This window comes from Motacilla alba, chromosome 4, assembly GCF_015832195.1.
Source record: "Motacilla alba alba isolate MOTALB_02 chromosome 4, Motacilla_alba_V1.0_pri, whole genome shotgun sequence".
Classification (NCBI taxonomy): domain Eukaryota; kingdom Metazoa; phylum Chordata; class Aves; order Passeriformes; family Motacillidae; genus Motacilla; species Motacilla alba.
Genome location: NC_052019.1, coordinates 47,302,867 through 47,317,622, shown reverse-complemented (window position 1 = coordinate 47,317,622; position 14,756 = coordinate 47,302,867). Strand labels below are relative to the sequence as shown.

The 14,756-nt window shown below is 36.0% G+C and overlaps 1 protein-coding gene across 3 annotated transcripts in view; it reads right to left on the bottom strand.

Annotated features, from left to right (window-relative positions):
• TBCK (TBC1 domain containing kinase) overlaps positions 1 to 14,756 on the bottom strand; it is an 87,412-nt gene that overhangs the window by 36,632 nt on the left and 36,024 nt on the right. For all 3 annotated transcript variants that reach the window (XM_038135066.1, XM_038135067.1, XM_038135068.1), the window contains exons 18-22: positions 14,597 to 14,647; positions 13,810 to 13,893; positions 11,478 to 11,563; positions 5,243 to 5,279; positions 3,669 to 3,830 (exon numbers count right to left, since the gene is read on the bottom strand). In XM_038135066.1, coding sequence (XP_037990994.1) covers positions 3,669 to 3,830; positions 5,243 to 5,279; positions 11,478 to 11,563; positions 13,810 to 13,893; positions 14,597 to 14,647 — 420 coding nt within the window. The remainder of the gene's footprint in view (positions 1 to 3,668; positions 3,831 to 5,242; positions 5,280 to 11,477; positions 11,564 to 13,809; positions 13,894 to 14,596; positions 14,648 to 14,756) is intronic.

Genomic DNA, 14,756 nt, shown 5'->3' with positions numbered 1-14,756 from the left:
AGTGCTGATATTGGCAGTGATCACTGGAGGAAGAGCTGTTTGCCACGCTCTATACTGCACCCATTCCAGGTGGGAGTGGATTGGTCTAAGGATCCTTCAAATGTTTGCAAAGAGCAGTATATGTGTCTGGATGCTTCCAAACAAAAGCTGCTGTAGACTTTGTACTGCTTGTACAGTGGGTAATGAACTTGGTAACTGAGTCAAGCTACAGTAACCATAATTTTTGAGTTGAATAATGGACATTACCACACAAACTTACGGCAAGATTCTAAAGAATCTTCTTCTAAGCTACAAGCAAAATGGCATGTTTTAAAGTAAACTTACACAGTTGGTCCTCAGGGCTTGAAAAGCCTTCTGAGTTGTAAATCTGCTGATACATGAGGTTAAGGAATATCCACACTGGCTTAATACAAATAAACACCGGTCTGAAAGCAGAGTCCAGTCTCTGTTGTTGGTAACCTCGGGAATCTCATCATAGTAGTGTCACCCTTACCATTTCCATTTTCCTGACACATACTGCTACATGCCAGACTTAGAGGAAAAACAAAGGTAATGTGTAATGTCTTTGCTCTCTCTGCATCACCTGAATAAGACAAAATTACTAAGTCTCAAAACTACAGGTAAAATATCAGCAACAATTCCATGGTTGGTTTTGTTTGTCTGTCTCAAATATTCCTAAATATTCTCTGGAATCTATATTGCTTGAATAAAGTTTATACTTAACACAACTCCTTAAACACAATGAAAAAATATGAAAGAATAAATGAAAGAGAATTTAAATTTTAAACCCCCAGCAGTTTGGGGTAGTAATTTCCTGAACAATCTAATTCTATTTAAGTTTTAGCAGTTGTTTATATGCCCCCTTCATACAGCTCCATGAGGAATGAACTAGGATATTTGTTGCAAAAGGATTTCCAGTGTTCTTAATTAGCCAATTATTTCGCCAAAATCTTCAAATAAATTTCCTAATCTCCTAGGACATTGTTTGAACAACATAAAAATAAATTAAAATTTCCAACAGAGCTTCCAAAAGTAGCAAGTATTGCCCAATTGTATTGGCTTTATAGATAAAAAAATGTATGGCCAAGCTTTGAGACAAGTATTGGAAAGGGTTTTCAGAACCAAGTAATCAATGCTGATACAACACCCCTTAGTCTTCCTCACATCACTATTAATTAAATTTTAAAAATTATTTTAAGAAGTTAATAATGATTTTAACTATTTTATTTATTTTTAAAAAAGAATTCCATTTGTGTTATATTCAGTGCACTGGAAATAAGGCAGTGGGGTTTTTGTTTTGTATAAACAAGAAATCTTAAATGTGTTCCACAAAGTTTCAAGATTGCAGTAAAATACCTCTATCAGTCTGGAAAGGAAGCTGCCTTCACTGGCAGCCTGAAAGAAGCCATTCCAGTGCACACAAAGCTTACCAATTACAGGAGTTTCAGACTGTTGAGCAACAATTGATTTTAGTTTAAAATTATCACATATGTTTTGAACAACATGGTCTCTTCCTGGGAATTATATATTTCAGATGAAGGTTATTTGTAAATTACTTTCAGAAAATTCTCAGCCTTGGCACACAACTAATCATAACCAAAATAACAGAAGTCTTGTTTGGAAGACACAGGTGACAAAATGCATAATGAGTCAAGTCAGAAATAAGACTCAGGTCAGAAAGAAAAGGCAAAAGGCTATGAGAATTATATGTTGAAAAAGTTACTGATTAAGCTAGACCAACAACATTTAACTTCTAAGACACACTAGGATTGTATTTCACCAGTAGTATTTCACTAGCAGTATTTTATGGAATGCTTTAGATTAATCTCAAAATATTCAATTGTGCCACTGTCGACATCCTAAATATTACATACATTACCAATTGAAGGAAAAAAACACTTTTCAGAAATCTCTATTTCCTACAGAGTATCAGTAAAGTTGTCATCACCCAAGACCAGCAGAATGCATGTACCTTATATCACTACAGATTTTAGTGATAACATTTTATTATATGAACACATGTGTATTACAAGAACTAATGTATTCTTATACATGACCTCAGCATAAAATACTTCTACTGTCAGTAAATCAGCTGATTTAAGATAAAATGGAATCTAATTTAGCACCCTTCAAGAAAAAGAAAAATATGGAGAAATTACCTTAGGCAAGAAAATAAGTTAAATATTAATGGATCTGTACTTAACTAGGACATACAGCTAACACATGGGGGAGGAGAGGGCTGGGAGAGAATCAATCTTTTAGTTTAGCACTCACAGTTCAGCCATCTGTAGATATCCCATTAAATTTACCATGAACATTTGAAATGACTAAACACACATATTGAAAATTAAAATTCTACACTATAAGGAATGGCCTAATTAAATTTCTTATAAATTAAAAAATATAGTAGCAAATGGATAGTACATATCAAACTAATAAGTAGGAGACAAATTTTGAAATCCAGACCCATGTGGAAGGGTTTACAGTGAGAGACAATTTGTGACAACAGCATTTAAAGAAATCACAGAGCTTCATTTATGATAACTCACTGATTTATGCAACTGTGAACTCAGCCTCATCTGCTTGGTACCATGTCCTAGACTACTGCTAACCTCTGTGAACTCTGCAGTTGTGGAGACTGCAACACTTACGAAGACCTTTTAAATTCTCCTCCAAACCTCATTCTCTCCTTCAGTTCTTCTGAACAACAACTTCTGTTTAAAAGAATTACTGAATTGCACACATGGGTGTTCAAATAGAGCTCACTAAATCCTTAGTTAGCCCAGGAATTACCTCAAAGTTAGAGTTATCTAAAGAAAAGCCACACATTTAAAACAGTGCCAACCTCTTACCTAAGACCTGTATTACATTAGTAAGATCCTGAGCAGGAGAGAGGGAATTAATACAAGAACATAAGCATGTTCTGAGTGCACCAGCCTTCCTACTTGTGTTACTACAAACTAAAATACATCTTTCAGGTTACCTGGCTTACTCAGTCCAAATGCATTCTGCTGTCGTACTAGGCACTTGCTCAGAAGAAAGCTCCAAACTTTATGGTTAACTGCAATGTATTTCTGTAAGGTACCAGTTTGTATGGATAGGCTGATTACCTCCCACTGAGCAAAGACACAGAATGTCTGCACAATGATCATGCAGATCCTGATACGATTTTGAAAGTTATTCTGAAAGCTTTAAATTTCAAATGGAAATATTTAACAGAGTAATTCCAATGGCTTCCTATACTGCTTTCCCTAATCCTTTTACATTAATTACTTCCACAATACAAGCTTAATTACGTTTGAAAGGAAAGTAGGCCAAAACCAGCACCAAAGACGAAAAGGACCATTCAGAATTGTACTCAATTTATCTAAAAATTCATATAAACTGATTGTGTCTTTACGTGGCATGACTACAAACAGTTGCTTCTGAATTAGTTTAAATAGTTCTAAATTTCACAACAAAATACTCCAATCTTCACCTGGAAATAACAATCCTACTGCATTCTTGCTGATGACACGAAAAAGACTTCAACTAACTACAATAAATTGTAGTTAAGATCCACACACTCTGGCAGCGAGTTCGCCTAAACCTACCATGATTTCTAAGCACATATTTAGAAACACACTGGGGAAGACAAAGAAAAAAGGAAGAAACAGTATTTTCTGTACCTGGCAAGTCTGAAAAAAGGAGAATGCATTCATTGAATCCATTAGCCAGAAGACGATCCCTCAGCTGTTGAAGTATGGCAACTCCAATACAGAACGGGAAGGAGGAATTTCCAAGCAGTAATGTATCCCACAAGTGAAAAATTTTGTGCAAAGGAAAGACATCTGCATAATGAATAAGCACAATAAATAAAACTCTGTAAGCATATCCACACAATAACAGGGTTAATGAGTTGTCCATGTACTCCTTTTCTCTCCCATCTTGAGTGATTTCTTTTTTATTTGGGAGCAAAGAGGACTCAACCTGTTTAGGATGTTTGTGGTCATATGCAATTTGATTATTCTGTAAATAACAGTCTTTTCTTAATGAATACTTGGAAGCACATGGGTTTTCACATTTCAAGTATGTCAAGAATTAGGCAATTTATTTTTCTTTTAGTACAGTACAATTAAATATTAAGGCATGCATATCAGTTTTACACAATAAGATGACATTACAGAATTAATCAGTAAGATCAACTAGTTGCAATTCGACGAAAAAATGAACAGAATAAAGAAAAAAATTGGCAGAATAAAAGAAAGACAAGGAAAAAGACATATTAAAATAGCAATATTTTATATATAAAGCTGAAGGTGGCTCTCTTAAAATATGCCATCTTCCAACAAAATAGTTCTAAGACTTTATTGCCCTTGATTGCTTAAGGAAATGGCCTCCTTGGTTTTCCAAATGTGGCAATTCTCATGAAGGGTATAGAAACAGGGACCACTGCAAGAACCAGTGCTTTTTAGTTAAAATCTTTAGTAAATGCCATCAAGAATCTCACATTAAGTTCTCTGATATTTCATCAGAGAAATAATCTATCAGCTCTTTTCATTCTGCCACTTTGAAAATTTAAATTCAACATCTGCCAATGTTGATATGACATGAAAAAAAATCCAAGATTTTTGAGAAAAGAAGTTTTTAAATTGCTTTCTAAACTTAATTTATTAACTTGGTTGTCTTTAATTAAAACCCACCAAATTAGAAAGCTCTTCTTTTTGCCTAATATACATGCACAAATACAGTAAACCAGTTCTGCCAGAATAACAGTGTGCCAACATGCAACAAAAATATCATTATCTTCAAAAACAAAGTCACTCTCTTTCTTAGATTAATTGAGTGATGGCAGGGGATGGTGGTGTAGTTTGGTTTTGCTTTTTAACTATTATTACATCTTTTTCCAGTAGATAACAGCTTCCTCTGTTAACACACCCTAAATACTGCATGTGTAAAATAATCCAGACAACATAATAACAACAACAACAACAACATAATGACTATATAATAATCTAACAATAACAACAACTCAAAACCACAGGAGAAATACTAATTACTCCCAAATCAGGGCAGAAAGTAAATGATAGGCACTTCTGAGTTTTCCACTGTTGAGTTTTCCACAACACACCCTTGCAGATTATAAGCATCCTACTAAATGACCTATCATACCAATTAAGAAAGGCTTTAGCTGGAAAAGTGAGAAAAAATTAGCTTAAGAAATAGAAGAACATTTAATCAGACAAAAAAAAAGCATACTCACGTGTAAACATTGTAAGAAACCAAGGAATCGCATAAAGCTGCCAAAGGTGGTGATGGGGGGAAGAAGACAAAAAAAAGTTTTGAGAACTCAAGTTGTCTATGACAATTGTCAACTACATTAAAAATAGCCTATTTTGCATGAATTCATTTAGAAATGAAAATAACTGCAGCAGCAGATCTTCTATCACACAACTCTTACCCTGTCAGAAACTTTTTTCATCCCCAAATTTTTCAAATGATTAGTTTGTGACACTGCATTGAAAACAGTAAAAAAAAATCCCCACCCTTACTAGGCTGGTTTGCAAAATACAACCATTGAAGTCTTAAAGAACTCAAAAAACCCCTCTACTAAAATGTTGCAACTCTCAATAATATAAGCAAAAATTAGTCAAGGATGCCTGAAAAAGCATAAACCAACTTGATTTAATACATCTTTGTGACTATGGAAGAAGATGGTTTTATAGAAAAAACTAAAAGTTCAAATCATGATTTTCAAGAGAAAAAATAACTACCTCTGCCTTTTTCTGCCATGCTGGTATTTATTAAAATGCATACTTGCCAGTGAAGAAATTAAGGACAGTCTCATTCCCAGTAAATACTCAGTAACACCCAAGCATTTCTGTAGTTCTACTGGGACCATTTTGGGGCAGCGTCACCCGAAGGTGCCCTGCTTCAGCACTTACACCCCTACGAGACTTGTGCTGCTGCAACAGCTACAGAAAACCTTTAATGCCTGCAAACTTTCATAGTCATGACATGATACAGAGAAAGAGCTAAGCATTTATGACACCTTAAGAACTTCTAATTTTTCAATGAAGCCTTTAACAAGGCAAAGGCAAGAGAATCTATTTTCTTAAAACATCAAAATGCGCAGAAAGTTTCCATAAATTAGGAATGCAAGAGCAAGACAATCATTGTTAAATTTTACTCAACTGCATGGCTCATGTGCTATGAAGATTTACAGTTAAACATAAAGCTTAATATATTACTTTTTAACTCGTAAAAAGTGCAAATTAATCTTCCTATTGAGCTTTTCCTGGAAGTAAACAAATGAGGAGCAGAAAACATAATTGATATTATGTTAATAAATTACTTCTTATTCCATAAACTCTGAACTGGGTTATGGCTCTGACTAAATGATGTACACATTTGCTGAAAAAAAGTGTACATCACATTAAGAAGCTGTGCTTCTTAGCACAGCTCTCTCTAAATTATATTACTATGCCTTCATCTAAGTGCCTGAGATCTGAACCATACTGTCCCTAAACTAAGGAAGGTTCAATGACCTGTTCACCACTTTTAATATTCAGCAGAATTTTGTGAAGCTTGACCCCCCAGCCCACCAATTGATTTTAGGCATTCAAAATCCAAGCCAAATCAATTTCTATCACCATATTAATCTTATAACACAATCATACTATTTCCCTGAGTATATCTACGTCATGTTTTAAATAGATGGCATTCTAAGAATAGTAACATATCCTGTTCCCTGAAATATCCCCTGCAGTGGTTGTGATTACCTAATACCTGTTTATCTGCTTGCTTATATGCAATACCTTGCTCCCCATGCAGTAAGAAAACAAGCCTAGTGTCCTGAGGCTCCTCTTTGCTTGGAGGTACATATTATGTAAACCACATGATTTCCTTGGTATTTAAAAGAAATTATTTCCTCTTTTTCATATATATGATTAAAATGTTTCTTCAAAGCAGATCCTCATTTTCTCCTAATTTCACAAACACGTCTATCATGCAGGCATTTACACAGAAATAAGAAAATACACGAAATGTGAAGCTTTGAAGTTTATTAAAAGGTAATCACAAGGAAAAATCACTGCTTTGCTCTAAACCATCCTCACCAAACTTATCAGCAGTGACATGAAAAGTAGGTCAAACAATTTAAGTAGAAGGCGTCAGGCGAGCTTTTATTGCAGGAAGTTTTTCCTCTGACTTTAACAAAAAGAATGCTTTAAGACAAGGAGGTGTTGGTAAGCCCGAAGAGGTTATCGACGCTATAAGCAAGCAAGGAAAGGGAAGGCACGACACGGGTGGCGCTACGGCCCGACGGCAGCGAAAGGGAAGGAGGAGCTGCTCGGAGCCCAGGACAGAAGGCGGGATGCGCTGGGGAGCGGGACTGCGCACAGCGCTAGGGAATGCTGCCCTCCAGCGGCCGCCGCCCGGAACAGCAGCGCCCGCGCCTGCGGAATGAGGAGCTCCAGGAAAAGGGAATTTCAAGCCTTCAGTGCTGAACCCTCAAACCTAAGGGGGTTCTGGTTTTACTCGACACTTGACTCTCCCGAGCTGGGAAGCGCACCTAATGTGTAATCAAAGCAGCATCTGAAAAGCTGGAACAGCCTGAGAATAAGCCACATTAAAAAAAAGAGCCTGTAAAACCAACACATCGTGTTTTAGAGAGACCTTGAGAGGAGCCACAATTATAATTTTGCTTTGCATCAGGGAGTAACGCCACCCATGTTCTGCCTTCCCTTTCCTTGCTTACTAATAGCATCCATAACCTCTTCAGGCTTACAAACATCTCCTTGTTTTAAATAATTATATTTATTAAAATCAGAGGAAAAACTCCCTTCAATAATAAGTTAGACAGAAAAAGTATAACTTTTTTTCTGTATATACTTTAGCTGTACCATATATTGCAGTTTATACGAGGTGCCAAATCCAAAGATAAAGATGTTTGGGGTTTTTTTCTCCTATTAAATGCCTGTTTCATTTTTTTTCCCTGTTTGATGTATGTGTGAAACAATGTTGTCCAACAATAAGTAGAATTTTATTTTGCTAAGTTGTTCTAACAACTGTCCCAGCTGCTGCTTTTTGCTTGAATTTTCAGTTGTAAATAAAACTATTTTTTTGCTTTCTACAGCTCCTTGAAGGAGGGGAGAGGTGGAGATGGAAATGCTGAGCTCTTCTCCCTGGATCCAGTGACAGGATATGTTGGAATAGTTCCAAGCTGCACCAGGGGAGATTCACATTGGACATTCGGAAGCCTTTCTTTCCCAAGAAGGTGGAAACACTGGAAGAAGCTTTCTAGAGAGGTGGTTGATGCCCCAAGGCTGTCAGTGTTTAAGAGGCATTCAGGGAATGCCCTTAACAGCACACATTAAATCAGCCAGCCCTGAGGTGGTCAGGCAGTTGGACTATACAAGCCCTGTAGGTCCCTTCCAAAGGAAATTGTCTATTCTACAAACTCCCGTTCCTTCTCCACATTTGAGATACAGACACATGTACTTAGCTTCAATCCTATATGGTGCCTAGACAATCACGTATTTGAAGGCTTCAGAAAGGTGCAAAAGACAAGGCAAATTGAATCACATTTTTAATATTAGATTCTACCCACCTATATGTACCTACAGAAACAAAATTTGAAGAAAGATCACTTTCTTCACAAGATGAAAATATCAGCAATTCATTTGCAGGTAATTGTGTAACAGGAGAAACAGAGAAAGTACTTCAAGGGCAGGATTTTTAAGATGAAGCCCTATTACTGACACCTTGTGCTTATCACCAAAACCAAGCTAAGGTATCTACCTGTGCCAGCAGCTTCAGCACAATGATATTAAGGAACTGCAATCAGTTTGCCTTCTATGATAGTGGATAGATGACAACTATGTCTACCTTCCATAACTCACAGCTGAAAGTGCTTTAGAGTAATTTATGGCAATCGCTGCACTTTTAGCAACATTGTGCAATTCTTTGTTTTTCTTCATTTTCTTCTTTAACATGGTCTGCTGTTTAAGGCCAGAATCAGTCAGTAAAATAAGGAATGTGTTATAGAGCATTATATAGGGTGGAGAAGAGTATAAAGTTTGGGAGAGTGAGCTAAGAAGAACTGAAAGATTCACTGTATATATTATCCCTCTATTTATATGTAAATCACATAGCCACAGCAATGTACTTAATCCAGGCACCACATCAGCTAATAATATTCACAACGACTCAAGCTTCAGCAGTGTTCAGTATTCTGAGGGCTATGTGACCTGAAGCAAATGAGAAGGGTGCCAGGAACACAATCTTCCCTGCAGCAGAGCCTGCTTTTTCAGTGATGAAAGATTAATCAGGGTTTACTTTGATAGGATTAGTACTCAAGCACAGAAACTCTGGTTCAGATCTCATTACTACACTGCATATCCTTCACCTTGATGGATCCTATGCTGCCTTGTTACAGTCACAAAAAATCACCTCTCTGACTAATCTAAAAGGCAGAACAACTTTTACTTAATAGAAAAAATCCAAACCCTGACAGATAATTCAGAAAGGACAACTTCAGAGGTTAGTGTTAATTTTAGAACTTGCATTTTTATTCAATGCAAGAGTTTTAAAAAACATTTTCTTTTGCAATTGTTTACTATATTACCTAATCATCTACAGATTACCAGATTTAGAGACAAGGTCCATGTATGACTATGTATTGTTCAATGACTAGAACAATAGAAACTAAAATATAGCAAAACATGTGATTTCAAACTATTCCATCAAACTTGTACCTTGGAAGTCTTCAGTGGAAAATTATAACTGTATAGGCAGACATAAGGAGCTACTGAAACATCAGATAAGACCCAAGATGGGCTGCTACAGAGCCCTGGTGTAGATTAGTAGGCCACAAAAAGACCTGTAAAATGGTCAGGGAAATTACATCTCTAACTCCTCAGTGGAGACAAAATACACAGGTGAATTGTTTTGGTCATCTGCAGCCTTTAAAAAGTAAGCATCAAATGCATTCATATAGTGATGCTGCAAAATTGATCCTCCCTCAGGAATGTTAAATGTTGCTGTTAACCCTTGCACTTCATCTACCCAAATATTTAGGCTTTCTACAGTTGAATACTCCTTCTCCTCACTTTCATCTTCCTCCCACCTATCCTCTTCAGATGTCTGTCATCTGAAATACATGTGGCTTTCTCAAACTCCTCTCTTTATAAGGCAATACACAGGCTTTCTCTTCTGCTCATTTTAATCCCACTGTATCGCCTAAATTTGTATCAGTCAAACAACATTATTAGATGAAGAACACCCTCTACAAATGAAAAAATATACTTTCTTTTCTATTACAATATTAATTGCAATAGAAAAGAAAGTATATATTTTCATTTGTACATCAAACAGTGATAATGAGTATCTGCCAGTCCCAAACTCCCACAAATTCTTTAAGGAATGGTGTAAAACAAAGGACCTTCAGAGGATTGGTCTCGCTGCTCCAACTTAAAATATTTCCTAATAAGCATAAGGCTTTTCTGTTAAGCTAAACTTTTTATTGCTTATAAAAGTAATGCATTTAAATTTCTTACTTATGAAATTTGCATTTCTACATCAACATCTCCTGAGTTCAGTTATCTTCTTCCATTTTGACCTCTCAGTCATCACCTATTCTTATGACCAACTGGTAATGACCAAATTTCTAAATGCCAAATACAGAATGATATAGACCATACCAATTAACGTTATCTCTATGGCTCTGCCTAAATATACTTTTCAGAAACATCAGTATTTGTAGGCAGACAAACATTTTTATTTTAGTTTTCTTAACTATACACACCTCTCTAAAAAAAGGAGGAAAGCTTTACTATTTACAGTGATAGCTAGAAGTGAGACTCTAAAGAAGACCTAGTTTTGCTTTTTCCAACAAAGCCCATTGTCTCTACTATATTTTTGGCTGTGTTCTCAGTTTTCATTTTCCTTCATCTAAGAGATTTTTTTTCCAATGGAAGCATAAAACTTGCGTTTATGTTATGCACTTGTCCCACATTTGAGCCACACTCCAGCAAATGACTGCTGAGCATTTTCCAAGATCTGACATATCTACAAGACTGATGATCACAGACTTTTTCTACAACTTGCAAAATAATGTGTAATTTGTGCTAATCAACATCATTCAATTAGCTACAGTAATTTTGCTATTAAATCTTTATGGGTACACTATTTTTTTGCATATTAACCCACATTTCAAAAATAAATGTATATATACCTTTTAAGATGAATTTAAGTTATAATAACTGCCTAGTAGTATTTTTATTGTATTTACCATCGCAGCAGAACAGGAAGGACTAAAGCACATAAAACAAGAATCAAAACTTTATCAGCATATTTAGGAAGGTCAATTAACATGGAAGTTTCACTTTTGTCAAAGTGCTACTAAAGCAGTTTGGAAAGGCACCTCATCCCAGCTTCCTTCATCTTCCATTTTCCAATTCCTTTGGATAATACTTATAAGGATCCTTAGCACTTACATCTGGAATAAACCCAATTTCATTGAGGTGGTTACTCAGCTCTGGATCATGGAATGCAATCATCTGGGAAAACACTGTCAGGTACTCTGAAAGGACAAATCCAAGACTGTTGTCAAAAACACAAACTATCACATGCTGCTAGCTCACAACAGAGCTGTAGGAAAGCCACTCATTTTAAACCTACAATAAAATAGCAAGTGAATACCATTGCTGTACTCCTTGCTACCATTACATTCAATACAGAGGAGGAAACAGTTTTTCTTATTTAGTACTTCTCAATTTGGATTTTTAACAATGGTTTAACTTGGCACACACTTAGGTTGTGATGTATGGTTGACATGCAAAGTTAAAGACTATTTAATAACCAGCAAGGAGAAATACCCACTATAAAAGATAAAATTTATTACATCTTCAGCCTGGCCTATTAGGTTGAAGGGTACAATTTCATTAAGTTGTCTAAACAGAATTTGCTTTTAATTGGAAGAGAAGCAGACAGCAGAACACACAGGACAGAGACAGATTTCTCTCTGTTCTGCCCCTCTCCCAGTTGTGTCCACATTGTGGCACACTCTGTTAAAAGAAAGCTGAAGAGGCAATAATTGCAACTTTGTAACAGATGGTAATTCCTCCTTTTCCTACACATTCCCAAGAACAGAGCAATTAGGGCATGGACAGCTAGAGAACAGAAGAGCAACAGACACAGAATGCAAACTCTGTTTCCAGAATGTGCTGGCATCTCAATGCTCCACACAGTTTGTATCTACACAGAAGACACAAAGCAGCTAAAATTGCAGTGGGTAGTTAAATGACACATTCTTAACCCTTCCCTCTATCTTAAAAAGGCAGGGAAATGACACAGCATCTTCCTTTAAACCTTTATACATTGTGTTTTAACATATAACCCTAGAAAGGACTAATTAGAATACTGAAAGAACCCTAAAAGGACCAACCTTCCTGAGTCCTTGATGATGCTAGATGCAGAACAGGATCTCAGGAATACCTACACTACTTTGGTTCACAGAATCCTACTGACCTGTATTTCTAACTTTGGCTGATACATATTTTTGCAAAGCTCCTTAAGAATAACATCAGGAAACCCTAGAGAGCAAAAGTATTATTTTATGGAACAGTATAACCTCTTGAGAAAAGTCTTTACCAAGCTATTAATCTTGAAGTCTAAAGTAGGTGTCTCCAGAGGAACATATTTATTCTTTTCATCTTTGGACCTTTACTGCAAGCAATCTTTCTTTACAGACAAAAGGATGCAAACATATTCTCTGGAATAATTTTTCCTATTTTTTTATTCAGTTCATAACATCCCTTACCCATTGTCTTCCATACATAAACTCTCCTAACCCTGGCATTATCTCCTTACGTTAGCTCTCTCCCAATTATCTAATATGCAAATGCTTTTAAAGTTTTGTTGATCAGTTTTTAATTACCTTCCTTGAAGACAGAAATGACAGACACTTTAAAGCTGACAAGTTTCACAAGAAATATACAAAAGAATTTATTTAAAAGAAACACAAGGACAGCAAGCCATGGTGATACTCAGTATTCAATAAACATTCATAACTGCTTGCAATTAAAAGCATTAATTACCACCTCTTTCTTTTAATTACTAATGGCTTTTGAAACAGCTTCTTTTGTTTTTTAAAGACTGTCTGGAAGACAAATTATCTTCCCAACACAGACTGTGCCAAGGTGACTCTCTAGGTGGAGACAATTCCTTTTTCATGTTTCCATGAAATTTAAAATTACTTTTCAATTAGAACAGACATTCCTAGCTATTGTTTTAATTTATCTAAGTTACCTATACACTTCTTGAAGGCTGAACTATGGAACATTATTCCTCAGGGTTTTCCCACTCCTGTCCTGTACTGAACAACATCATCTGCTCAATAAGAAATTCCCTTTGAACCCCTCTTTTCCTGAATTGCGTAACTTTCATTTTCCGAAGAAGCCCTGGTTTGTACTGTTCCTCTTCATTTTCCCTTATTGTGCAACAGCTCCTCTAACATGATGACTTTGATCACCTGAAGGGTAAGCCTCCACAATGTAACACTAGAAAGACTATTTACTGCTTTCACACCATTGCAGGATGGACTGACTCTTACCTTGGATATTACATGGAACACTTTTGTGCGTGCGCACTTCGTGATTTTTTTCTCCTGCCTGAATCCTTAACCACTTACTTTGTTCCAAATTTTCTTGCACAGTTACATGATTTTAACTGCATCCCAATTTCACAACACCTTGAAAAAGTGTATTTATATATCCAGAAACAATTCTACTTCATTTAGAACTACACCAAATAAAGGGATCGACTTACCTTGAATAACATGAGAATTATCCTTCAGAAAGAAGTTATACAAATACTTTGGAATAAAAGCAGACATGCAGGCATATGCCAGAGCTGAAAGAATTAAAAAAACAGATGCGATGACAGAAGCAGAATTTAATTACATCTTAAGAAGTTCATTATCAACCAGACAACAAGCATAAATACTTAAATAAAACTGTACACAAAAATTATTGTATGCACAGTAGGTATAATAGGAGTCCTTGTCCTAAGAAACCAGTTTTCCCACACAGAGACCTTATATAAAGAAAGCCAAGTACAAGACAATAAAAGCTTGGACTACACCTGTTATGAACAAATCACATTCTAAGAAGATAAAGGTCATATATCTAAAGCTGATCTGATCTGAAAAATTTAAAACTACCATCAGCTTTTCTGAACAAAGCTGGTCTGACACTTTAATGCTTAGGTTACCAAATAATACATGCACGTTAAGCAAGGCTGAACTACAGCTTCACTGAAAAATACAAGTGCTACAGCAGCATTTCTTCCTTTTTCTATTTACTTGTGCTTTTAAAAATATATCATTATTGCACTTGGCAATAAACAGTACTTGAACCCCTGCTTGAAGAGCAGTACACCACATGCAGTTTTCAAAACTCCAACCATTTCTTTTGACCTGTGGCAACAAGAGCTTTAAAATTCCTTTGTAGATAGAGAAACTTTCCATCTCTAAGTGGATTCACACATCTGTCTGCACGTAGATACAGATAAGAGACTGTGCTTTTCTTCGCTAACTGCAGAAAAAGGTACTCACCTTCATTGTTAAAATTCAAGTACAGAAACGGTGCACAAAGAGAGTCAAGACCTAAAGAGAGAAGAGCCATGAAGAAACAGCACAAAGAGCTCATTTATTTTAATGCACAAGATAAAGACATGAATTTCTAATGAAAACTTGCACACTAGATACTGGTTCT